Source organism: Marmota monax, unplaced genomic scaffold (genome assembly GCF_021218885.2).
Source record: "Marmota monax isolate L192 unplaced genomic scaffold, Marmota_monax_Labrador192_F-V1.1 WCK01_AAM20220418_F8-fsc00007, whole genome shotgun sequence".
Classification (NCBI taxonomy): Eukaryota; Metazoa; Chordata; class Mammalia; order Rodentia; family Sciuridae; genus Marmota; species Marmota monax.
Window position 1 is genome coordinate 11452469 of NW_026692781.1, and position 26658 is coordinate 11479126.

Below are 26658 nucleotides of genomic sequence, written 5' to 3' on the forward strand. Positions count from 1 at the left end.
CAAAAAGAATAATAAATCAGGATGATTCCAAAGGGAAAAATTCACATTTATTAAAGGACAAAAACCTGAATAAATGGACTAACATACAATATTCCCAGATGGAATGATTTAGTAATCCTGTTTCTCAAGTTAACATACAACATACAAGTTACTGATTAGAAATAACTTAGAATATGTAGACACCCATGCCCTACAGCAAAGCCAGGTAAATATTCGCCTTTATCACCCTTGTAGTGTCTCACAGAATTGCTCAGTGTGGATAACATCTTCCATCATTTTATTTTTTTTCTGTAGGTACTGGGGATTGAACCCAGAGGCACTCTACCACTGAGTTACATCCCCAGCCCCTTTTTATTTCAAGAATGGTCTTGCCAAGTTCCCTGGCTGGCCTGGAACTTGTGATCCTCCTACTTCAGCTTTCCAACTAGCTTTCCACTGTGCCATTTCTTATGGTCTTTAACAGTGCATTTTTCTACGTACCTGGAATTGATCAGGCTATCAAGATTATTTCATAGTAATGAAATTCACAAAATCTTGGAATTAACCAGACACTAAAAATTTTTACAATGCATCAAGGCTGTTGTTGGCTACTGAAGTACCTGAGTACTTGTACTTAAACAAGTTTGCTTGTAATTCTAAAATCAGAGCAACAGGAGGAGGCCATTTGGGGTGTTATTTCACCCAAGTTACATTTAGGTCTGCTGACTGTTTTTTGCCCCACAACATAAACTTTGTTTCCCAAATACGAGGCGTGTCCTCCTTTGGCAATGCTAAATATCAATAAATTCTTCACTTTTCATGTCTCTTTTCCACACTTCAAGCTGACTACTCTCCATTTAACACAAATTTTCTTTTCAAACAATTCACAATATAACTGATTAGACTTCTAATCTTTGAAGGGAGAGACAGACCAATTCTAAAGGAGTTGTTCATGAGGATTGATGAATTAAAATATAAGGCATGTCCTAGCAGGGAAGGGAGGTTTGTCAATTGTAATTTTGTTTAAATATTATTATTATTAATTTATGGCTGTCATGGATGTTGGGAGATCACCCAATCCTACCCCTATTTTCAGTCAAAAAACTAAAGCTAAGATCAGGAGCTGGGGTTATGGCTCAGCAGTAGAGCGCTCCCCTAGCACATGTGAGGCCCTGGGTTTGATTCTCAGCACCACATAAAAATAACTAAATAAAGTTTTGTGTTCAAATACAACTAAAAAATAAATATTAAAAAAAAGAAAACTAAAGCTAAGATCAGATGATTTAAAAATCCCTTGGCTAGGCAGAAAAAGGATTAGATTTCTGTTTTTCTCTCTAATTCATCTCATTCATTACACTGAATAACAGAATTGGTAACAGGTGAGTACATGAAAGTAAAAAAATTACTCGCCAAGAGGCAGCAGGTATGGTGAATGTGCCCCTTTAGAAATTTTTAAGCCATTCACAAGCCCCTAAATTCTGTCCCTTAAAACACATGCTTCAGTTCTTTCCTGGATAACTAGAAAAACACTAAAAAATAGGCCTGACAATTCTTGAGATCAGTGAGCATCTAATGAACTGACCTCCATTAGTCCTTTCTCAGGTCTTTAAGGATAAAAATTCAGTAAATCAGCCGCATTTTGAGGACCGTCCAAGGTGCCCCATGATTCATGCATGTCAGTGTCGCATGGATTTTCAGTACAGGCCCTCTCATGTGTGCGTCGCCAGTCATACACATTGGTCCCTAGCATTTGAAAGGTGGAAAGATGATCCGAGGGGTCGAGCCTTTCTTGAAACCTTAAAATTGCAGGATAGAAACCAGTGGTTTTAGTTCAGAAACAGGACTGGAATGAATTCGGAAATGGAGACCGAGAAGTCTGCATGGGGGAGGGGAAAGAGGCGCAAGAAGAAAGGAAATGGCCTTTCTCTCCGGTGACGCGCGGTCACGAGGCATTCTCCCGACGTGGGCGCTCGCCATTGGCCCAGCCCAAGCTGACGTGCCGGCAATCGCCAGGGCGCGAACGGCGGCAAAGGCTGTGCTGCATTGGAAGTTAGCAAGGCGCGCGCGCTCCCGCGTTCCGCCGAGCCTCCGCCCCCCGCCCTCCTCCCGCCAACCCTCTGCTCCAGTCCCCCTTCTTTCCCGCTTGGCCCCGCCCCTTTCTTTCGCCGCCCCTCCCCCACCAAGCCGGCGGCGCGCGGAAAGGGCGTCACGTGACGGCTGGCCCCGCCTCTTCCTCTCGGTCCCATATTGAACTCGAGTTGGAAGAGGCGAGTCCGGTCTCAAAATGGAGGTAAAACCGCCGCCCGGTCGCCCCCAGCCCGACTCCGGCCGTCGCCGCCGCCGCCGGGGGGAGGAGGTATTAGGGGGAGAGTGGGGGGTTGACGGGTAGTGGCCGGCATGGGGGAGGCCTGGCTCGATGGGAGCGGGGAGGCCGGGTGGACCAGGTTGGCCGTCCCGCGCTCTGCGTTGAGACGAGCGGTGGGAGGGGGAGGGGAGCGGGCCTGGGAGGCCTCCTCGGGGCCCCTCGCCTGCCTCGCCCTCACTCGGCCGCACAAGAGGAGGCCCTCGGAGGCGAGGCGTGGCTGGGGGGACCTCGGGCGGGCGACCGGTCCGCCGGCTGCGCGGCCTCGGATTCGAGGCCGAGAGCGGCATGGCGGGCCTCAGCAGGAGCGGTTGGGAGGAGGCGGTGGGGGGAGGGGACGAGCCCGCACATCCGGGCGAGCGAGCAGGCGGGCGGCGGCCACATTGACATTGATCCGCTGCCGCGTTACGAAATGGCGCATTGGCCCGCAATGGCCGCCGCCTCGCTGCGCCGCTGAGAAGGAGCGCGGGATTGGAGGAGCAGTCAGGAGGCGGCCCGGTAGAAATGCCGCAGATGGCTTCGAGGTTCGGGGCGCAGTGCTTTCGCTGAAGTTCTGCCGGCAATTTTCTAGGCTTTTACAGGTCCTCTTCGGCGACGAGAGTTTATCAATTCTCTGGCCTGTTCTTCGCAGTATCAAATTGGAAATAACGAGATATCTGAAAAGTTCGCTGCTTTAAAATTCTTTTCAATCTGCTAATTTTGCTAAACAAAGTATAACTACTTAAATCGCCATGTGGATGCAGTACTTTGGAGGATTTGAGAGTAGATGTTAAATAGGAATTTACATTTTTTGACATCCGTTTTTCTCTTTGGGTTGATTCTAGTTGTAGTTTTTCTGAGTTTTTAGGACTGCAAGTGAAGTTAAGTTCATGTGTTTTCGGTTATTTGAATTTTGATTTTTGTGGACTTAATATGTTATCAATCAAATGTATTAAAGACTTGAGAAAATTGTCAGTAAATTAGTGCATTAGGCTATTAGTCACTTAACATTTTTTTTAGCATGTGACAACCTCTTCACGTTAAAATACCTTGTCTTCTATAAAACATTAGGATGTGATTGTGAGTGCATGCGTTAAATGACATTTCGTGTAATTCCTTAAATCTTTAAAACAAAGTCGGGCCACATCTTAATTTGTTTTTAAACCCTCAATATGTTTCGTGCTCCAGTTTATATACTTACTGTAAGTCCCACTTGACAGTTTGTTGTCACACTAAAGATGCTTTTTTTTTTTTAATCATATATTGGTGTGAGGCAAATGCATAGTTTTTGCACTGTATAACAAACTGGTTGTAGAAAGATACGTGGTGGGTTCTTTTCTAAGGTTTTGGGAGGTGCCTGTTTTAATACCGATTTTCATGACACAGGTTCTCTAAATTGCTGCTTGCAACTTTCAAAGTTGTATTACATAGTTTTGTGGCTAAAAATTAAATGCTTCTTGTTGTGCTGACTGAATATTTGAAATGGCATGTATTGGACAGTTTCTCCAACACGTAAGGTTTACAGAAAATGACTTCTCATTGGCAACTTCTAAAATAACCTAACAGTTGTAGCTTAAAGTTAAGGAATTTTGGGTTCTGGATTTGTCCTCTTGGACTTAATGACTTAATTTAGTTGAAGTGATTTTGTATTTGAAAGGCTGGTTTCCTTGCTATCATTTTAGTCAGACTTTTTAACTGAACCAAATATTGCAGGTGTTTATTTTTTACTACTTTGTAGATTGAAGATTTGAACTTTTAAAAAATTAGCTTTTTGCAAGAAATAATTAAAACATTGACTTTCTCAGGGCCACGATCCAAAGGAACCAGAGCAATTGAGGAAGCTGTTTATTGGTGGTCTGAGCTTTGAAACTACAGATGATAGTTTAAGAGAACATTTTGAGAAATGGGGCACACTCACAGATTGTGTGGTAAGTTACTAGGGAAACAAAGGTTTAGGAAAGGGAGGGTGGAGGGCCTGTGAAGGTATATTTCAGTGCTTTCAAATTTTTATTTTGTAGGTAATGAGAGACCCCCAAACAAAACGTTCCAGGGGCTTTGGTTTTGTGACTTACTCTTGTGTTGAAGAGGTGGATGCAGCAATGTGTGCTCGGCCACACAAGGTTGATGGGCGTGTAGTGGAACCAAAGAGAGCTGTTTCTAGAGAGGTATTTTAATAATAACACGTTTTGTAATATGTGAAGTTGTGAAAGTTTTGTTTTTTTGACTCAGCATATTTTATTTGTAGGATTCTGTAAAGCCTGGTGCCCATCTAACAGTGAAGAAAATTTTTGTTGGTGGTATTAAAGAAGATACAGAAGAATATAATTTGAGAGATTACTTTGAAAAGTATGGCAAGATTGAAACCATAGAAGTTATGGAAGACAGACAGAGTGGGAAAAAGAGAGGATTTGCTTTTGTAACTTTTGATGATCATGATACAGTTGACAAAATTGTTGGTAAGTAACAATTTATTGGAATTTGAGGAAACGAATGGTTTCTTCTGTGAACTAACTTTGCTAAATTGCTGTAATCTTGTGTTGAATAGCCTATGAAATGTACAGTTTACTTTTCATGAAGCACCTACACTTGTGTAACAAGCATGATAATCGAACTATTTTTACATCCCAGAATGCTCCCTCATCCCCACTCAGTCAACTACCTTCTTGGCAATGTTTTAATTAATTACAAAATGACACAGGATATCGTTTACATATGATTTGCCAAACATAAAATAACTTTTTTTGTTTGTTTGATTAAAAAATTAGTTCAGAAATACCACACTATTAATGGGCATAATTGTGAAGTGAAAAAGGCCCTTTCTAAACAAGAGATGCAGTCAGCTGGATCACAAAGAGGTAAGTAGGATCATATATACATACTCAGTAAATGTGAGGGGTTTTTGTTAGATTCTTAAAGAACTTCTTTGCCTGTGTTCAAGGTCGTGGAGGTGGATCTGGCAACTTTATGGGTCGTGGAGGAAACTTTGGAGGTGGTGGAGGTAACTTTGGCCGTGGTGGAAACTTTGGTGGAAGAGGTAAGGGTATACTTACTAACATTAATTACATGTGTATCTGAAATTTAATAGAAATTAAATACATAACTTAAGTCAAATCTTACATTTCCTCAGGAGGCTATGGTGGTGGAGGTGGTGGCAGCAGAGGTAGTTATGGAGGAGGTGATGGTGGATATAATGGATTTGGAGGTGATGGTAAGTTTTTATTTGTCTTTTAATGTCTGATATCTTGATTTTGTTTCTCTACCTTCTTTAAAATGTATCTAAAATGTTATACTGTGTAATTTAATCATGACTTAAATGGATTGATTATTAAATTGTATTTTTAGACTAGTGCCATAGAAAAACATTTTTCCTTGGAGATTAAACATTATGTTCCTTTTGGCCAGTAAGATGTATTGTACTTGACAGTTGAGATAGAATTTTAGTGAAACTTTTCCCTGAAATTTTTTTAAGTGAATTTTTAAAAAATGAAAACAGTTTTCGTTTCAAGAAGTAATTAAGTATTCATCTTAATTCTTACTAGCCCAGATTGTTGCTGCACTATTAACCAGGTATTGCCAGGTTTTAGTGTTTATTCATTGGTTTGTTGGCCAGTGACTTAACTGTAATATAAAACCTGAATTCAATACCTTGACCATCAATTGTGATTATTTTGTGTGGCCTTATTTTATCTTTTTAGGTGGCAACTATGGTGGTGGTCCTGGTTATAGTAGTAGAGGAGGTTATGGTGGTGGTGGACCAGGATATGGAAACCAAGGTGGTGGATATGGTGGTGGAGGAGGATATGATGGTTACAATGAAGGAGGAAATTTTGGTGGTGGTAAGTTAACTTTTATGTAAATACTCAATTCAATTACATAGTTTCATTACAGATGTTTCAAAAAAGTGATAAACATTCGATTAACTGTAATATTGGAAAATAATCAATAGGTAGACAGTTTCCTTAACTTTGCTGGCTATTAGTATATTGGTAAAATGTATTCCATCCAATTTAACTCTCAGGCACTTTTGAATTGGTCAAATGGGATCTGCAGATTGAATACTCCCAGACTCAAGATGCCGTTTTGGGTATAGTTTAGCAAAAATACTTTGAATCCTGATAGGTTATAAATGCATAATGTAATAAGTTTGAATCATCATTCCACGATACTATATAACTTTGTTAGAAATGCAGTGTTTTGGAATTTACTAGTGAAAGTGAGTTCTGATAGAAGGTATTTGTGTCACTTTAAAAGTTGTACACTTTATCAGAATCACTGAGTTTTGAACAATGAAAGTTTTGATGGTGTTGAATGAGAGAATATATATAGAATCTAAGTAGATGTTCCTGTAATAGTCTGACATTTGGCAGTTTATTTAGAAACATGCCCTGCTATCTAGATCTGAGGGTTTGCTTAGGAGACTAGTAGAGGTAGTCTGGTAGCTCTATAAAATCTCTTTGGATGTAAGAGTTGGATGTGAGTTGCAGAGAGGGCTACCATGATTGTCAAGATAAGTTACATAAATTAAAATGGGGAAATAATTATTGTATAGGTAAGCCACCAATAAAAATCTTTTGTGATTTCAGGTAACTATGGTGGTGGTGGGAACTATAATGACTTTGGAAATTACAGTGGACAACAGCAATCAAATTATGGACCCATGAAGGGGGGCAGTTTTGGTGGAAGAAGCTCTGGCAGTCCCTATGGTGGTAAATATACTTTATATAAAAACTCTTTTCAGAACTATTTTAATTTAAAATTTTACATATATTTGAAAACTCTACATGTGTATTTTCAGGTGGTTATGGATCTGGTGGTGGAAGTGGTGGATATGGTAGCAGAAGGTTTTAAAAACAGCAGAAAAGGGTAGGTATCTTTAAGTTTTTATCATGATGATAAAGAATATGTGGAACTGTTCACTGAGTGTAATAATTTTTTTATCCTGTATTATTCAACAGGCTACAGTTCTTAGCAGGAGAGAGAGCGAGGAGTTGTCAGGAAAGCTGCAGGTTACTTTGAGACAGTCGTCCCAAATGCATTAGAGGAACTGTAAAAATCTGCCACAGAAGGAACGATGATCCATAGTCAGAAAAGTTACTGCAGCTTAAACAGGAAACCCTTCTTGTTCAGGACTGTCATAGCCACAGTTTGCAAAAAGTGCAGCTATTGATTAATGCAATGTAGTGTCAATTAGATGTACATTCCTGAGGTCTTTTATCTGTTGTAGCTTTGTCTTTTTTCTTTTTCTTTTCATTACATCAGGTATATTGCCCTGTAAATTGTGGTAGTGGTACCAGGAATAAAAAATTAAGGAATTTTTAACTTTTCAATATTTGTGTAGTTCAGTTTTTCTACATTTTAGTACAGAAACTTTAACAAAATGCAGTTCTGAAGGTGTTTCCTTGTGAGTTAACAGTAAAGAAGATCATTGTTAATTACTATTTTGTATGAATTTTGCTAAAGTTAACTGTAAAGAAACACCTGCTGACTTGCAGTTTAAGGGGAATCTATTCTCCCCATTTCCAAACCATGATATGAATGGGCGCTGACATGTGGAGAGAATAGATATTTGTATGTTTGAAATGTGTGTTTTAGATAAATAGGATTGGGTATTTAAATTAGCGTATTTGTGAATTTAATAGCACTAAGATTATCTTCAAATGAAAAATCTCAAAATTCCTATTTGGTTTTTGTGCATTTTCTTTCACAATGTAATCATGATTTTAGTGTGTTAGATTTGCCGAGTCCTAGCTGTGTTTAGAACATCTCCGTTCTACATTTACCTTGGTCACATTTAAACTGCTGCCATAGTTTTTGGGTGTAAAGGATGTCTGCCGCCCTCTATTTAAATTCTGAAAAAGGGTAGTGGATGTTCTCCCCCTCCCAGCTTAAAAAAACATTGTTAACTTTTTTAAGATAAGGTCCACTAAGCCTGCTACATTGGAGCAAATAAGTGGGTATCTGCTTATGTTTTGTTTTCTTTTTAAAGCACATGAGGCCCATATATCTTGATTTATTTTCCTTGGTTTAACTTTTCCCCCCTTGATAAAGCTTTCATAGCAAGAGAATAAAAATCATGCTACTGAACCCTCAATTGGCTGGCATGCTTTCCTGATTTTGCCCTATACATTTTGCTGAATAAAACCAAGGATAGTTTAGGTATAATTGTTGAAAATAACTCAATGCAGCAGAAATGTAGCACAGTTGCTTAGTACAAGCTTCTCACTTCCCAAAGACCTGAATTCCAAATTTGGATAGCCTGAGTTTTTTCTTAAATTCCCAAAGAACACATTGTTATTCTTTATGTATATTTCAACCTAAATTATGTTGGTGTGAGTTATCAATTTGTTTGGAAGACCATGATTGAGAAGACTTACAGATGATAACAAGGTCATATATACGAAAACCAATGTTTACTGTTTTGCGCCAGCTAGTGCTTAAAATTTCATTCAAGCCCTAAGTATGTGCCCTGCTGTTATTCTTTCTTTGGTAGTTGAACATTGAATTCAAGATTTTTACTTGGTTTTAAAAGTACTAAGCAAAACAAGCAATAAAAAGGGGAATGGGGCGTGCTAGTGTTTGAATATGCTCTCTTGTTGCTCTAATTCTGTGCCTCTGTGCATTATTAATATTTGGATGCATGCAATGCCAGCATGGAAATCGGTCTTCACAGATACTGCAGTTTTCCAGAAAACACTCACAAACCAATAAATGTAACAGACAACATTCCATTTGTTAATGGGCATATGTGAATAAGCAGTGTAGAAAATAGGCTAATATTAGAAAATGGTTAAGTCCTTAATAACTTCAAGTGTGGTTATATAAATGGACACTGTCAATGTTCATAACTTAAACCTTGGGTACCTGGTCAAACTAATGCTTGGGAAACATTTTATTAAAATTGAGCTAAATTGTCTCAAGTTTTTTTATTCACATAATAAAGGTTGAAAGAATGGGGGAGATTAACATTTTCTGTTTTTATGTTTGTGAAAAATTGTTTGACACAACCTTGACAGTATCCTTTAATGGCATATGAGGTTAATTGTACTGTTAACGAACTTTGTATGTTCTGGAACTAGTTTAATAGTGAATACATTTTCAGTAAGTCAATGTTTGCAACCTATAAGCAGGTGAAATCTGTGTATGTGACCTGTTTATAAGTTGTATTAGCTTAGTTTTTGTGAACAGTGTGGAAAAGTAAGCCATGAGGAGAGCGATTTAACCAGCTTTAAAGGACCTAAGATGTGCTTTTTAAGCACAATGTGGATCAAAGGAAACTGACTAAGACAGGACTTCAGCAGCCTTTTGAGTATGGACAAGTCAGCATAAATAAAGAATGACAAGGCAGCAGCAAGAGCTTCAACTACTGAGAAGTGAAGGCATAAGATACTATGATGATAGTAAGCAACTTTCCAAAAGCTAGTTAAATCTGCTTATTACAACTGAAATATCGGAAGAAAGTAGCAGGAAGGAGCTCTTCGCCTTTTGGAACATCAATGAGATAGTTGCCACAGTCACTAGGTCTAGCATTTAGACCTGCAAGGAAGGGCAATAAGGATTAGGTAAGGCTTGAATTTGAATTTTTTCACTAATTAAAGAGTAATTTTTTGTAAAGCAAGGTAAGAGTAATCTTTTTGATTTGCAGGTTGAATGAGAACCCTACTTGCCTAAATGAGGAATGTCTTTCCTACCATCTTAAATACGAAGGTTTCTGGCTGGGTAAGGTTTGTAGCTCACAGTAAAATTTGATGACACCATTTATTTCCCTACAAATCTATATTACATATTTTGAAATTTCATCCCCTTTCTAGTAGGTACATTGGCAAAATTATAAAGCTGAAAACTTGGTACCACGTTCAACATGTGTTAAACCTAGGACAATTTTTAAAATTCTGAAATGGCCACAAGTGTTCATCTTGATGCAGATGTGGCCCCTTCATGTATACAATTCATTAATATCTTTAGGTTCAAGTCAGTTTTTGGTAAGGGAAAATACTTTCGTGGAAACAGTTTTTGTAACAAACATGACCGATGCGTTGTCAATCCTCACGCCAGGAAAAATACCTTCAAATGAATTTACAGCATTACCAGGTGGTATGGTTTTCTTCATTCAGGTGGCCTCATGTATAAGTTCTCTTGCATATAAATTCAGGGAATTATTTGAACAAATAGGATAAGCTTGGTTTTGTTCATTCTCGTTACTCTTAGCTAGAAGTAGTGGAGGCCTAATTAAACAAATGAAATTACCTCTTTTCCCAAAGAATTATTTGGTTACTATTCAGATCAGTTGCTGATTGTACATAAGGGCTATTTTTTGCTGCCATAATAGGGCTTGTTAAAATTTGAGGTTTAATTTACTTTTTAATAGAATAACAATTTCAGGGGGGACAGTTGCTCAAAACACTAGTTTCTAAGACGTGAGTTGATTTCCTTCATGAATGGGAGTAGTGAGTTTGCCATAAGGTTTACGAAAAAATGTTGGCTCTGATCTAAATTAGGACAGAATAATTCATAGAATTGAGTGAAAGGTAACAGCCTCTTAATGGTAAAATTACTTCACAACATGGTTTAGTAGAATAAATTTAATAAGATAGGAAACATTTTAAAAGCATTCTTTCCAGTTCATTTATGAAATAAAAGGACTTTTTTAAAAATGTAGTTCCACTGTCATTTCTGAAAATTCCATATTGTCTTTTTTTCCTTTTTTGGTGTTGCTGGGGTTGGAACCCAGGGCCTTTTTTTCTGCATGATAGGTAAGAGCTTTCCACTGAGCTACACCCCAGCCTCTCCATGTTTTTAACTTGTAACAACAATAAACAAAGTAAGGAAATTGTTAACTAAATGGGAAATGGTTGAGGCAAAATTCACACTGATATTAAACTTGCAGATTATTCCTTTCTTAAAAGCTGAGGTTACTTAAACTTGTGTCCTATGGGAAAAGATATTTGGTAAAATCCATTTGTTCAGGGACTAAATAGAAATAAATTTGGTTTTAAGAGTTCTGGTAAAAGTCACAATTAGGAATATTTCTAATTAATGACAGTATCTCTCACAGTTCCAGTAACTGATGTCACAAAGTAGTGAATAAGCATGCTAATGTGCAGGGGTAATGTAAGGGTTGTTAGCTTATCTAAATAGTCACAATTACTTTTGAAGTTTCAATGTTTTCTGATTTTTAAGACTTCAGAGGTGGTCTGTAATGGATTCAACTGTTTAATTTGTAGTATAATGAAATGTTTACAGAAAGAAATTTTTCATTAAAATATTTTTAGAAATGTGTGTGTTTCGTCACTTCATGAAGTTCATGTAACTTAAATGCTATAGGTGAATGTTATAACTTTAGTAATAAAACAGTAAACATGAAATGAGCCTTTTATATAAAGTTGTCTTTAAAAATGTGGGGTTTTTGTTGGTGGTGTGTGTGTGGTGCTGGGGATTGATCATAGGGCCTTGTGCATGCAACAAGGTAAGCACTCTACCAACTGAGCCATTTCCCTAGCCCCTAAGATGTGTATTTTTATTAAATGGAATATAACTGGGAAGTAGATATATAAGAAGAAGTATTCTCAAAACGTTAAAAATGTATTGCCACAATTCTTGCTGCTTCACTTAAGTCACAGAATGAGAAATCTGAACCTGGGGGGAGAAGAAAGGATTAATTAAGGAAGTAAATCAATGAACAAACTGGGAGAAAAGGGGGTTGGGTGCAGCAGAAATATTTCCAGATGTTAGAATTGTCTGTGTCTTGAAGTTGGTAAGTTGAATATTTCTGGTGAGGGCAAGTTGGGGAAAGAACCCTCCTTAAAATTGGTGTTGAACTACACTGCTGCAGTTTTAACCCGAGTTGAAGTGAAATGGATGTGGTTATGTATGGCTTGATAATATGGGATATGGTTTTCATAATTTTTTTAGTAGCATTGCAAATTTGGATTTCTAGGTTTAACAGCTGTTGATATTTTCTCAGTACATTTTTAAGTAAAATACCTTGTAAATAGAAGTCCGACGAGGATTTGTGGCTATTAGTAGCAGAATTATAACACATTTTGCTTGTGTTCACAATGGTTTCCTAGCATGTGCAATGGCTTAATATTCTCTGCAGTTAAGTAATTTTAAAATTGTGTACCTTATTTCATGTTAATACTTGAGTCCCTAAATAACATTTATTTTCTCAATAAGATTAAATTTTATTAACTGCAAAACATCAGGAGATAACATTTGGATCTTCTATCACTTATTTTCTGAAGACTGGTGTTTTGCAAAAAAACGATTATAGCCATTACATTCATTTTAATTGTTAAAGGACTTGTCAAAAAATTTTGTCAAATGTTAACTGGCTACCTGAAGGTTACAGCACAGGTAGTTTTTTTTTTTTAATTTGGTAATTTCAATCTTCAATGCATTGCATTGCTTTTTTCTGTCAACAAATGTGTAACCTTATATCCTTCAAATGTAAATATTTGATGGGCTGCATATTTGAAGTTAATCTGTCATTTAGTAGGTGTTGAAAGTGGGTTTTTGGTCTTGTTTTTTACATAAAGTTTTGCTTATCAGATTTTTAATAGTATCATGAGCTTAGAGAAGTTATTTGGGTGTTCATATACTGCTGCGCTTTTTTTTTTAATGTAAAAGGAATATAACACCCATCCTGAAATATGACATGAAAATGATCTTAAAGAGCTTAACCTAGTGTCTATCTTTTGGTTTGTAAGAATGTTGTGGTTTTGTCAATTCTAAGTGTTTTCTGTCCAGGTGTGGTATTGTACACTTGGAGTCTCAGCAAAGGAGGCTGAGGCAGGAGCATTTAAGTTCAAAGCCAGTCTTGGCCACTTGGCTTGACCCTGCCTTAATCTATACTGAGCATGCCTGAAATTTTCATGGGTGACTAGGTATGCCAGTGTCTTAGACATTTTTTTTTCATCTGAGATTGAAAAAATCTTTTTTCCTCCTCAGTTCTTCAGTAGTACTAATTCATATGAACAAACTGATCTGACAGTATCTTCAAATAGCAAAAATAGGGGCATAGGAGATAAATTCGAACACACTCCCACCTAGCACATAAGTGAAACAGGCTTCAGAAATCTCAGAATGAAAAGGGCATTTACATGAAGTTAAGCAACTAGTATGTCTAGAACAATGATAGGCATTAATGCCTCAAAAGGTATACATTCTTAAACTACAGAATGGAACTTACGAATAGTTCAAGTAAGTTTTAGGATTTGTTCTACTAGAAATTTTAAATAAGTTGCAATTGAATTAGTATTTTAAGTACTAATTCAATTGCAACTTTTGGTACTATGATTATATTGTATGAGCTGGGAAAGTATTTTGGGACTCAGCGGATGCAGCTAAGTGGAAGAAGACAGTTATTACTAAGTACCAACCAACTACAGGCACTCCAAATGGGTCTGCTGCTAACATTCTTGCCATGAACCCCCACTTAATTTTGTGTAAGAATGAATACTTCACTGTTCTGAGGTTGGAAAAGTCTCCTAGGCGTCCATCAGTTACCACTGCTACCACCACCAGAGGAAATTATTTGACAGCACAATATTCAGGACACAGTATTTGAATCCCAGATCTATTGTTCCTTGAAGTCATTTTCAATCCTGATCTTAAGTCATCCAAATCAGAAAAGTATTCAAAACACCAGCTTTAATGTGCGATAAAACTGAAATTTACAGATAAAACAAACCTGAGTGCTGAAGAAAGTTGGCTGGAGGTCATTATAGGAACTAACTCGGATTATCTGGTTCCAGAGGTGGTGGAGCACTAGCTTGCTCCTGGTGGATTAATAGAACTCCTTCATTTTGGTACTGGGGATTCAACACGGGCACCCAACCCCAGCCCTATTTTATATTTGATTCAGAGATAGGATCTCACCTGAGTTGCTTAATGCCTCTGGCTGACTTTGAACTTGCAATCACAGGTGTGCACCACCACATGTGAACTTTTAAATGAGTAATTGATATTTAATGCTTGCTTTGAGTCTCCTGAGTCAAAAATACTTAACATCACGTACAGTACCTTAGATGAACTGAATGGAAGCCAGGAATGGTTTGAAAATGCATTTTTAAAAGGACTTGGTAAGGCCTCCATGTCTAATATTCAAAGGTGTCCAAATGGGAGCCAGTTCCCATTTACCTGTGTTCTAGTTTACTCCATTCCTGGGCAATACCATTTATAATAAAGTCCTTTCCTCTATATTTTTTTGAGATGCAGAATCTAGTACTTAGTTGCTCTTAGAGGATGTTAGCACAATCAGTGCTTGAATATATTCCTGCTTACTGTAGCCAGTAAGCTCTTAGGCTGAAGTGAGGGCTTACAAGGCTTGTGTCCCATCCCTCATCCTCTCCGGCCACAATGCGTTCTCTCCCAACTTCTTGACCTTTAGACTCACTCCATGTGTTCAATCTTTTATCAAAAATCTTGCTTTTCCACACCTTCAAATGTTGCAACCTCAAGGTAGTTTTGTGTCCTACCCTGTTTTAGGTTGCAACACAAATGCTGACATTCCCAAGGTTTTTTCCCAGGTTGGTCTTGAATTTGTCATCCTCCTGTCTCAGGCTATCACTGGACAGCAGGACCTTTATTTTCTAACATAATAAATTATGTTTGCTATCCTTCCTTTACTAGAATGCAAATTCTAGGAGAACAGGAATTTTGACTTTAACGTTTCCCTTGTTTGAGATGCAGCTGCTGTTGAACTGCCGCTGTCTTGATAAACCTTAGTACCACATTTTTTTTTAAAATCATAACAAGGTCATCCAAGTGTATCAGATGATTGACTTATGGAAAATGTTGTGAATAAACTGAAATTATTTAACAGTCGTAATATTCCTTTATTAGTATCAGCTCTTAAAAGTTGCTTTTTGCCAGAGCTAAACAATTGAATATAAAAAATGTATTTTTTTTTGTTCATACAGTATTTGTAAAAAAAAAAAAAAAAAAAGTACATAGTGGTTAGTTTTGCAACAATTTACTTTTATCCAGATGTCATATCTTATAAATCTATGAATGTAACAAATGAGATAAGAACAGTATAAATAAGTTTTGTAGTATTTACACTTATGCAGAATCTAGCCCAAATGGTGTCCTAAGAAATTATAGTTAAAAGTGAAATCACTGATTCAATGTACTGATATTTTAATGCTTTTAAATTTCATATTATCTTCTATACTAGCTTTGGCTATAATTTTGCATAGAATTATAAAGTATATTTCTGCATTTCACATCACAGTAGGAGCTTTTAGTATTACAAAAAAAAAAAAAAAAACTAGCTCAGAAAATGTCATATTCTCCCAAACCTAGTTTTTCTTAACATCTGGCTTCTTACTTTTTGGAACAAGGAATACATTGCCATCTCTTGTTTGTTGCAGAGAGTATTCACTAGGAGAATAAGGTTTCCCATCTTCATCCCGTAACATGCTAAAGACTTCAAGATACAAAGTGCTGAGTTGTTTTTTCAGTAGATGGAGGCTTTTGTCATTTTCTCCTTTTTCTTTAAGTAATTTTTCTTTTTCATCTTTTAAATGACCTAAATCCTGCTCCAGTTCTACTATATTTTCCAGTTTTCTTTTTCTGCAATTTTGAGCAGCCACTTTATTTTTACCCCTCCTACGTATATCTCGAATTAATGCAAGTTGGGCTTCATTGAATTGTTCTTTGGACATCATTTCATTGAAGTCATCAACAGGAAGGTTAATGATTTTTTCCACAGGGAATGGGATATGGAGAGCTTTTGCCCTAAGCTCATCTCTGGTGAGATGAGCCTCCAAGCGACTTGAATGTTTGTCTTTTGTGAATGGGGTTTTTCTATGACCAGGACTTAAAGGCATTTCTTTCTTTGGTGTGTTTTCACTGTAGGCATCATGCACGGGTGCACTGTGCACTTGAGATGGTGACAGAGGTTGCACTGTATCCCCAGAATGTATTGGCTGTGTTTTGGGAGCATTCTGTTTAACACTTCCAGGGGCACTATCTAACTCTTCCATTTCAGAATCACTGAAGCCAGGTGGTGGGTCTCCATAGATGGAAGACTCCACTGAATGTTCTGGTGATGCCATGCTAGGACTCGTGTTCAGTGAAATGCCAGAGTCAGAATCATTGAATTCTGCTGTGCTTTCAGGATGATTTTGGTTGAAAGCTTTACAGAGTGATAGGTCAGAACCATCAATGGGTCCATACAGAAGTTCAGAGAGTGACTGACTCACAGTAGCAGAGGAAGGCATGCTATTGCTGGTACTAGGTTCTGCTATGAAAGCAGAATAAAATTCATCACCAAAATCTGTGTTTAATGTGGCATCTGAATTTAATGAATTCACTGTCAACTGATTGGGATCTTCTGTGGAGAGGATGCTGCTGAAGGAATCCTCAAAAGCATTCAGAAAATGTGGACTGCAGTTCCCTACTTCTTTCTCCAGTGAGGGGATGGATGGGTAGAAATAATTGTTGTCGATTTCTGTCAGCTTGGCTTCTGGGCTTGGAACGGTGGTAGTCTCAACCAGCTTATCATTTTCAATATTAAGACACTGCATGGAAAAGAAGTTTACACTATATGAACCAGTATTAAGTTTTTTTCCAGTTTGACCCCAGGGCCTTGCACATGCTGTGTAAGCATGCTACCACTGACCTACATTCCAGCCCCTTTTAAAATCTGTTTTGAGACTGGATCTCACCAAGTTGACCAAGCTGGCCTCAAACTTGTGATCCTCCAGACTCAGCTTCCTGAAATCACTGGAATTAAAGGCTTGCGCCACCATGCCCAGATTACCTCAACTTCCGTTCTATAATCCAGAGATTAATGTCCATTTTCAATAGATGTATACACCTAAGCGTATGTATTATTTTCAAGAGTTATAGATCTGATCTATAACAGCCCATTAACAAAGTGCATGTTAAGTGAACCTGGGAAGTTCTTACGACCAACTGAAAAGCATTTTCAAATCCTTCCTATGAATAGATGGCATATAAATAATAATCAGAATGACTAATTTAATGGTACATCTTCAGTACTGCATTGTATCTTAGTTACCTGTAATTCTGGAATGGAAAATAGCTCCTGCCAAACTTGCTCAATATCCTGCTGCATGTTGTTTAAATCAGCCATGGCTCCATCAAGAGAAGTTTCAGGTGACTGGGCCTGAGGAGGAGCATTGAAGACTGGGCTCTCGATGTGGCTGGGAATATCAGGAACAAGTGACTGAAATGTAGCTGAAGAAACCTAAAATTGACAAAGCATTTATTTATCTACATGAGTATGTCACCAACAGTGGATAAGCAGTCTCCAAGGCACTATCATACAAATAGAATGAGCTGAGCTGCAGTTCTGTACTTCTATTTACCAACTTCTGACCCCAATTTTATTATTTCTTTTAAATGAATACACATTGAAAGGACTTATTTATAGAGTTTTGCTGTTAACCAAACGTTTTATACCTCATTGTCATCTACAAATGGGAATGTCTCTGCCAAAAGCTGCATACAGTCATCGAAGTACAGAGCATCTGGTTTGGGAATGTGGGCAACCTGGATTAAAAAGGGAAAGGCATAAAGGAAGAAAAAAATTGTTAAATGTTCCATTGTCAAGCTAAATATTCATGATTAATGTTCATAAAATGTTTACAGTCTAGTTAATTGCTTAGTTCAGAAATCAGTTTGATACACAGACTCAAACCAGACTACCTGGATTCAAATCTTAACTCCCTCATTTTTGTTTTATTTTTGGTAGTGGTGATAGGGATTGAACCCAGGGCCTCCGAAATGCTAGACAGGCACCCTACCACTGATTACACCCTTAGCCTTCCCCTAATTTTTTAAGTGATCTAGGCAAATTTTAACCTTTTTTGAGCTTCAGATAAAAATGTGAATATTCTTCACTTATATAGAACATTGTTTGCCCTAATACCGTAAGCAATGACTATGGCTAGTTTTAGTACTGCCAGTACTTCCAATGTACAAAGTTCTTTCATGTGATTTATGTCCTACTAATCTTACAACAGGTTAAGTATTGAATTTATCAGAAGGCTGTGATTTGGAAGTTAATATGACATGGTCACAAAAACATAGTTAAAGGCAGAGCTGGAACTCAAATCCAAATATTTTCATTCCTCGGTCAGTGTTTCTTCCCTTAAACCCTGCCATATACTTTCCCCCAAACTGAGTACTCTGTACCTGGGAGTAGTTTGCAGATCCACTGGTTTCTGACTGGGTGTGCTGGGCTGGCTGAATTGGGAGAAATTCACCTGTCTCTTCATCTAGTTGTAACTGAGCAAAAAAGGCCTTCTCTTGCTCCTTTTGGAGTTGTTCTTGTCTTTCCTTTTCAAGTTTTTTCTGTTTTTCCAGCTCATACTCCTTCTGTCGCTGACTGAAGTCAAATACTTCTCGACTTACCCCAAGATCTATATCTTGCCTCCAAAGGATGTCAATCAAATCCATGTCCTATGTTTAAAGCAGAAAAGGAGAGATCATGGTTAAGATGGTCCACATAGGTTAATTCACAGTATGCCATGGTTGATGGTGGGGGAGATTACAAAACTCAAGTGAGAACACAAGATCCAGTGTTCTAGGAAAGCAGTTACTTTTGACTCAATGAACCTATTCACTAAAACAACCAACCTATGCCGTCTAATGACAGTTTGAATCACTGGTAAGGTGTAGAGAGGACTAAAGGGGGAAGGGTTACCTTTTGCCTACAGAAAAGTTGGGAAAGCGGTATTGACTGTCTACTAGCCTCCTTCCTGAGAAATTCTAAATACTGTGTGTGGTGGGGGTGGTGGCTAGAGAGTGAACCCTGGATCTTGTACATACTAATAAGCATATGTTCTACCACTCAGCCCCTAATTAACTTTTCAAGAAACAAAGCAAAAAAAAACATTGCTCTACAAGAAAGATTGATGGTACCTTTTTTCTCCCACATTTTTGTTATTGGTAGATTATAGTTGTACACACTAGTGGGTTTTGTTGTTACAATGAATAAGTTTTAAGATTGGGAACAATCTTACAAACAGGGGATGGTTATTTTGAATTAGTAACACTTTTTCCTAATGAAAAATGTATCAAAAGCAGTTTTTCTGATTTGTAACTTTAGTTTGGGGGAAATGTCTAAACAGAAAATTTATAGCAGTTTCATTTAATGAATTACCTATATCAAAGTGAAATTGAGAATGGAAAAGTGAAGCCCTGAGCAATAGGAACTGGGGCCCTAAAGGCCTCAGTTCTGCTTAGGGCTGGCTGTGTCAGCGTGCCTGCCCAGTAGAGGTCTAGAGCTCTACTCTACTTGAAAGGACAAAAATATAACATGGCTGCTTCCTCAGTGAACACTTGAGACTATTTTTACCCCACACAGCAGGATCAGGTCACCTGACCTGGAGACAGCACAGTGGCGATCACACCAAGAATTGATTCCCCCCCCCCCATTATTTTTTTTGCCCACTTCGCCCTTCTACCAGATGTCTACAAGTTTCAATTGGTTTTAGTTATGATTAATATTATTTTATCCTGCATTAAAGTGTAAAATGTACAAACGTTATGTATGTTGATAGCAATGGGCTCTACTACTTTGGACTCAGGTCAATAGATACTAATGAAGCTGGGGACCTATCTAATGAGAGCCTGGAATAACATTCGGGCTGTCTAAACGGACAAAATGAACAATTTAACTTTTCCCAAAACTATGTATAGTATCTTTGAAGCAGTGAAGCTGCTTGATCCTTCCTCAGGGCATGTCTGAAACTGATTACTAAACATGTGCAACATGTAAATAAAAATGATGGAGGCACCTTAATATGAAGCAAATTGGATGATGTTGTGTTGGTGAATATTATTTTTGGTGACTCTGGTGTTGGGTGGTGGGGACCCCATGTACATTTATATATACCTTTTTCACAAACAGTTCTGCCACCTAATTCCTGCTATGACTACCTTTCAGTGCACTACGAATTTATTCAGTATGCTTTTATTTTTAATTTCCCATACACATTCAGAAAAGGACAACTTGATGGATCCTTATCAACAGGAAAAATACAACAGAAAGCATCATTTGGATCAGCTGTAGAACATCCTGTCGCGGGCAATGATCTGAAACAGTGGTAGATCCTGGGAGGCTGAGCAGCTCTCATAGTCCTAGCTTTCCATCTCCACTATGAAGGCAACCAAAAGGTTTTCAAAGAACAAACATTATGTTCATTAGGGTAGGGATTATAATGGCACCCACACAGATGTTATCAAAGTGTTCTAAGAGGTTTTCCTCTGTGCTTTTAACTTTGTAGTTGAAGAAAAAAATTAAAGCTTAATTTTAAAGCAATTACTTTTGGTTTCCTAAAAACAGATGTTCTAACCAAGTTTAGAATGCAGCAACAGTGATTTTCTCCTCCCATCCTTAATACGTCATGCTGTTACTCTAATTTTCCCATGTTTCAGAAGGAAAATGCTTGTAGATTGCTATTGCATGAAACATTGAAAGCTTTACATTTAATATGAACAGGAGTTTATTAGCCCACACTGGGAAGACCCACAGGCTCAGTGTTGTGCTCTGTGCTGACCAAACAGGCAGTGAGCATTTCCTATGAGAAGCCGTGTGACCAGGCACATGACTAACTGCACAAACGACCCATCTCTGCAAAGCTTGCACATCGTCTAAAAGGAAATAATTGTCAGGGTGGAGCCCGTAACAAACGAGGACTGAGGAAGAACTAAAATTGCTCGTCTGCACAGAAGCATAAGATTGAAGAAGTACAAGTGCCTGACCTCCTAACAAGGCCCAGAGGAGGATAGCCACAGTGTTATTTCCTTAAAACTGATGAAAAAGCTTCCCAAGGGCCATAGAAGTGCTGGCTATGAGCCTTCATGTGGCCTATGGAGCAAATCCTGTCTGCCACTTAAAAGAGTCTGAATTTTTGTTGTTCTTTTGTGAATTTGAGTGTGTTGTAAATTATGTTGCAAGTGTGGCTTACAAAAAAGAAGACAATAAGAAACACAATTGTTGGACAATTTATGGTAAATCACCATCTGGCCTAATGGAAATATTCATGTTTAAAATGTATTCATCATCATTTGCCATCTGTATAATCTTTCACAGGTTTTATGGGAAATTATCTTTGTACTAGGATAAACAAATAAGAAAGGCCTTGAATACAGAATCCACATAAAATGTTTTTCTGCAAGCCAATTTTAGTACTTTGAACAAATAGCATTTATCATGTTCAGGTCATCCAAAATATCAGAAAAGATAAGGCACAAATAACATGATCACCATCCTTAAATAAAACTATTCAATAAACAAACTCTGGAATGGTATTTGAAAACTAAAATGGTATGTTTTACACATGTGTACATGAAGCTCACATCCTATTTCCTTTGGAGAATTGACTGAAAGTGGTGGCACTCTTTTCTTCTAAGAATAAATGCATGTGATCTGTAATCCCAACTACTCAGGAGGGTGAGGCAGGAGGGTTGAGTCCAGTCTCAGCAACTTAGTGAGACCCTGTCTCAAACAACTAAAAGGGCTGGTGATGTTGCTCAGTGGTTAAGCACCACTAGGTTCAATCCCTAGTACCAAAAAACAAAACAAAAAAAATGAATTTCACTAATAAAGTGCTAAAAAAAGTACATATTATTTAGTAAACACAATGAAAACAGATCCTTACTGCTAACTTTGAAAGCAGAATTTAGATAGCATCTTCAGTTACTCTTTGTTTTTTCTTTCACAGATTTCATTTTTTTATATTATGCCCAGGTGAATATTCACCTAAAAGTTAAATCTGATTTAGTATTTTCTTCCCATAGACACTGCCCAAATTATTTTTTTTAAACAAAACTAGACAGAACACGGATCATACTCTATTGTATGAATGAATTACACAAAAACAATTGAGGGCCCCAATGGCCGGGGGGCCGGCTGAGACAAGAGGATCATGAGTTCAAAGCCTGCCTCAGCAAAAGCACTAAGCAACTGAGTGAGACCCTGTCTCTAAATAAAACACAAAACAGGGCTGGGTATATGGCTCAGTGGGTGAGTGCCCTTGAGTTCAATCCCTGGTACCTGTCCCACCCCACCCAAAGAAAAGAAAATTTAGGGCAAGCCTGAATATTGAGGAATTCATTAAACAACAAAAAAGATCCTAATTTACAAGGTTCTACTTTGCAGTCCTAATGCTTATTAAAATGATACCAAGCAGAAGTGGTTTTAAAATACTTCTTTTGAAGACTATTATATTTCATGAATATTTATGTACCTATATACTTTTCTAGGGCTTCTGTCCTTCATGGCATTACAAGATACACAGTGCAGTGCTAATTGTTTTCTTAGAATTCTAGATCATCCAAAATAACAAAAAAGAAAGTACAGATGGCAGGTCATTCTTTGTAGTTTGTCCACATTCAAATACTTTTGAGTTTTTACAAGACTGATTTGCTAATTCTTGCTTGTGTTGCTACAATAATTGTAGATAATTAAAATTATAAAATGATTATAAATATAGATTAAGAGAATGTTGGAGACAAAAAGCCATCTAAGCTAAGTAGAAATGTTGCTCTGTTTATTTCTACTTATAGCACAATTATAAAAAATACTGATCTAGCAACCAGTTGTAATACATCAGCAGAATTCTTAATAGGTCTTAAGAGTTACCACTAAACCAAATTTTCCTTGTAAAGAAATCTTACTCAGGAATTCTTCCTCAGTCTTCAACAGCTAGCTAGGGATATTTTACCCACATAAAAATTCCCGAATTCACACCAAGAGATAGATTATTCAATAAGTTAAAAGGCAAGGTCACTATGTGCCATTCCCTGGATTGTAGAGCCATTACTATCCTTCTCCTCTTGTGTCTTTCAACTAGAGTGGTCCAGTTTCCTCAGACTGGCAGGTTACTATACACGGACATTTTCATGTGCCTGCTTCCTGTTCACAAACAAGTTTCTCAGCAATGACTCAATCTAAGAAATATGATCCAAGCAGCTTACTGGAACTCTCACCCATTACCCTTGTCTATAAACTCTAAAGCATGATGCAAAGATAAAGCAAAACTGCAAAGTGGTTTTTCTCAAGAGGAACATATGTAGTTTAGTCAAAAAGAAATCAGAAGAGTTAATTTCCAAAATAGTAGGTGACCCCATCTGCTAAAAAATCTGCACAGCTCCAGCTTTTCAGTGAGAGGTTTCACAGCTGAGTCCCAACAGGGCTGGTTTTGGTTATTTGTATTGGAGCAAGATCCTGCTGCTAGGCTTCTTAGGGGTTATACAAAGATTGTCACTTCTTTGCCAAGAGAATGGCTTGAACTGACAAAGAACTTTGAGGATATTTTGAGTGAGCTATACTGAGCATTCAGTTTTGGAAGTCTATCCTCCACGTATGAAAGGCACACTTGGATAGACGTTCCACTACTATCTGAATGATCCTATAGGAAAATACACATGTATACCCCATGTTACCAACAACCTTGGAGAACATTACATCCAACGCCCTAACCTACTTCATCTAACCTACATGGAAATTAATTGGACATGGACCACCCAGGCAGCTCTAATGGAGGTCAAGCAGCTGTGTTGCTTGTCTCCTGGGTCCTTTTACAGGGGTGTCTCCATAAAGAAAAACTCAAACCAAAGGGGCTCTTTACAGAAACTTCCACCACTTCTAAATTTCCCAAAGTCACCGTTACCCTATTTTGAGGTCCTGCGTTTGTAAAACAATTACAACAACAAAACCCCCACCCTTCAGGGTCTATCCTTTTCATATTTAGCTACTTAATATTAGCTAAAAAGTAAAAAGCAGGACAGTCACTCAGGATTGGGGGCCGAGCACTCAATGTCACGCCAGTCAGAGACCTTGTTTGATGTGGCAGTGGTTAGGGACACTGATGGGAGTGATGAATTTTACTGATACATATATATATTTTTACCATATTATATGTTAATAATTATAGGCTAACACTTAGCTTTCATTTTAAAGATGTCATTAAAACACTTTACTTTTTTAATGTAAACTTTCCGAGTATAAAATATTTCTTAAAATAGTAATCAATGGTTAAAACCTCAGTTTTCCACAATGATGGTATTTACAAAAGGTGATGGTCAAGATCAACAATATTACTGCACATACCTTAATCCATCTACCCACCTCTCTTACACACTTACAGGCCACCTGTAAGGTGCCAGGAGCCATGCTAGGTGCCAGGGATATAAAGATAAATAAGAGACAGTCTCTGACCTTATTATGAGACAACAGGATAAAATGCACGAGCAGCCCAGGTAGCAGAGAGGAAGTACCACTAACCCTGCACAGAAAGGCCTCACAGAGACGACAGCTGCCATAAAGTACATCAGTCCTGACTACATGAACATTCCTACCCATTTGAAAGGAAAGGAGGCTACAGAGGTGATGAGAACACATAAAAATAAACACATCTCCACACTGTTTCTGTGTTCTTGTCTCCCTTGGTGGTGGTAGTGTTTTCCCCCACTGACACCCCCACCCGAGGCTCAGATTCTCCAGCGCAAGGGAAATTCTCAGACTCAGAGACTTCCTCCATGCACTTGAACTTTTCTGTCAGCATGACTCATCTTAGCCGGCATGGGGCATGGGAATTACTGTTTATGCCACACAGTCAAGGAATGCTTCTGGAAGGGACCATAGGAATCATCCAAATAGCGCCTCTCATTTTGTGAACAGGGAAACAGGTTTAGAGGGTGAAATAACTTACAGTCCAACATCAAAGGATTCTTTCTCACACTATCCCTTTTCTGATTCTCTAATTTTACAACTCCTACCAAATTATTTGTCAGAGAGAAAAAGATACACCTTTGCTTCACTTTTGCTTTTAAATGCACTTCATAGTTTACAGGAGTTTTAGTGTGAGGGAAGGAGATCAGTATCGTATAATCTTCATTTCTACATGAGCATGTTGAGGCTCTGGGGTTGGAGCTACTTGTCCCAAACATGTGTTCAGCAAGCAGCCACAGCTAGGACTCCAACACCAAACTTCAGATTCAGAGTCTGAGGGAGTTCTTCCCATACTCGGGCTCCAATGCATTCACACCCCAGCAGAACAAGGTCTGGAAACTCTAGTTTTAGTCCCATACCTCCATCCCCCAAGCAGGAAATTAAGATGTGGAAGTTAGCCCTCTGAACCCCTGGACCTGACTGACCCAGGAGTCTTAGACGCAGATCAGACCAACTCACAGGAAGTTCAGCACTGAAACGATCTTCTATAAAGCCAATATTTACCCTATACTATTTATATTTCTTATCAACAGTTTTATTACAATACTCTGATTAGACTAAATTCCTTTTGGGCATGACAATATATTTGAAAAGGAAAAATACATGTATAGGTATAACATTTAAAAAGAAGAAAGATCAAAAAAGTAATCTCCAAGTTACCCTCCTCAAAAGCAACCACTTGTATTTTGTGTTTCCTTAGGGAAACATGCCATTATATGTCCACACAGACATACAAAACAGCCTACAATCACAAGGTTCCGTTTACCCTGCACTCCTATTTAATATATTCCAGAGATCGTTCAGGTCATAGAGTTATCCCACTACTTATAATGGTCAGCATTTTGTCATATAATGTACCATAATAACAAATGACTCAATAGTGTAACAATCAGTCCCCCCATTCAACTTTTGTTTCTTTTGGGGGAGGGCAGGGCATGGTATTGGACATTGAACCCAGGGTACATGCTAGGCAAGTGTTCTACCACTGAGCCACATCCTTAGTCCTTTTTATTTTATTGTGAGACAGGGTCCCTGTAAGTTGTCCAGTCTGGCCTCAAACCTGCCATCCTCCTGCCTCAGCCTCCAGAGTTCCTAGGATTACAGATATCACAGGTATGTGCCATTGTGCTCTGCTTCTAATCTTTTTGTTATTACAGATAATGCCACAATGAATATCCTTGTACATAAATGACTTCATATGTGTTTGAGGATATCTGTGAGATAAATACAAGTGGAAATGCTAGGTCAAATAGTACATGCATTTTAAATTATGACAGAAGTATCTATCAAATACAAAACAGCTCTATACAAAGGTTGTGCCTTTTACACTCCTACTGGTAATGTGGAGTGCCCATTTCCCTACCTTTTCCAACTCAAGTGCCCTTTACATCTTACATCATACTGGCCTGTGGTACCCACTCAATAAATACATATTTGGGCAGGGGGTACAACTGTGGTAGAGCACATGCTTAGCATGCACAAGGCCTTAGGTTCAATCCCCAGCATTAAAATAAAAAATAAAAAAATTAACGTACAGGTCTCCTGTGTTCCATAATCATTTCAAAACTGGACCATTCCCAGTATCTTTTAACAACAAAATGGAGGCCAAAGACAAGAATAAACT

The 26658-nt window shown here is 38.0% G+C and overlaps 2 protein-coding genes across 6 annotated transcripts in view; one reads left to right on the forward strand and one right to left on the reverse strand.

Annotated features, from left to right (window-relative positions):
• The first annotated feature begins 2145 nt into the window (after window positions 1-2145).
• On the forward strand, window positions 2146-11596 carry Hnrnpa3 (heterogeneous nuclear ribonucleoprotein A3). 3 transcript variants are annotated; one of them, XM_046447232.2, is made up of 11 exons: window positions 2146-2269; window positions 4126-4248; window positions 4339-4485; window positions 4566-4776; window positions 5086-5175; window positions 5259-5354; window positions 5448-5528; window positions 6016-6156; window positions 6904-7026; window positions 7116-7183; window positions 7276-9233. In XM_046447232.2, the coding sequence occupies exons 1-10, from the start codon at window positions 2264-2266 to the stop codon at window positions 7166-7168; spliced, it is 1071 nt and encodes a 356-aa protein (XP_046303188.1). In that variant the 5' UTR covers window positions 2146-2263; the 3' UTR covers window positions 7169-7183; window positions 7276-9233. The 3 variants fall into 3 exon arrangements, with proteins under 3 accessions (XP_046303188.1, XP_046303187.1, XP_046303186.1); XM_046447231.2 differs by lacking the exon at window positions 7276-9233 and adding an exon at window positions 9963-11596 and having other exon boundaries at window positions 2180-2335; XM_046447230.2 differs by having other exon boundaries at window positions 2180-2335.
• Window positions 11597-15277: 3681 nt separating this feature from the next.
• Nfe2l2 (NFE2 like bZIP transcription factor 2) overlaps window positions 15278-26658 on the reverse strand; it is a 28039-nt gene continuing 16658 nt past the window's right edge. For all 3 annotated transcript variants that reach the window (XM_046447227.1, XM_046447229.2, XM_046447228.2), the window contains exons 2-5: window positions 18488-18754; window positions 17753-17842; window positions 17349-17537; window positions 15278-16845 (exon numbers count right to left, since the gene is read on the reverse strand). In XM_046447227.1, coding sequence (XP_046303183.1) covers window positions 15622-16845; window positions 17349-17537; window positions 17753-17842; window positions 18488-18754 — 1770 coding nt within the window. In that variant the 3' untranslated portion in view covers window positions 15278-15621. The remainder of the gene's footprint in view (window positions 16846-17348; window positions 17538-17752; window positions 17843-18487; window positions 18755-26658) is intronic.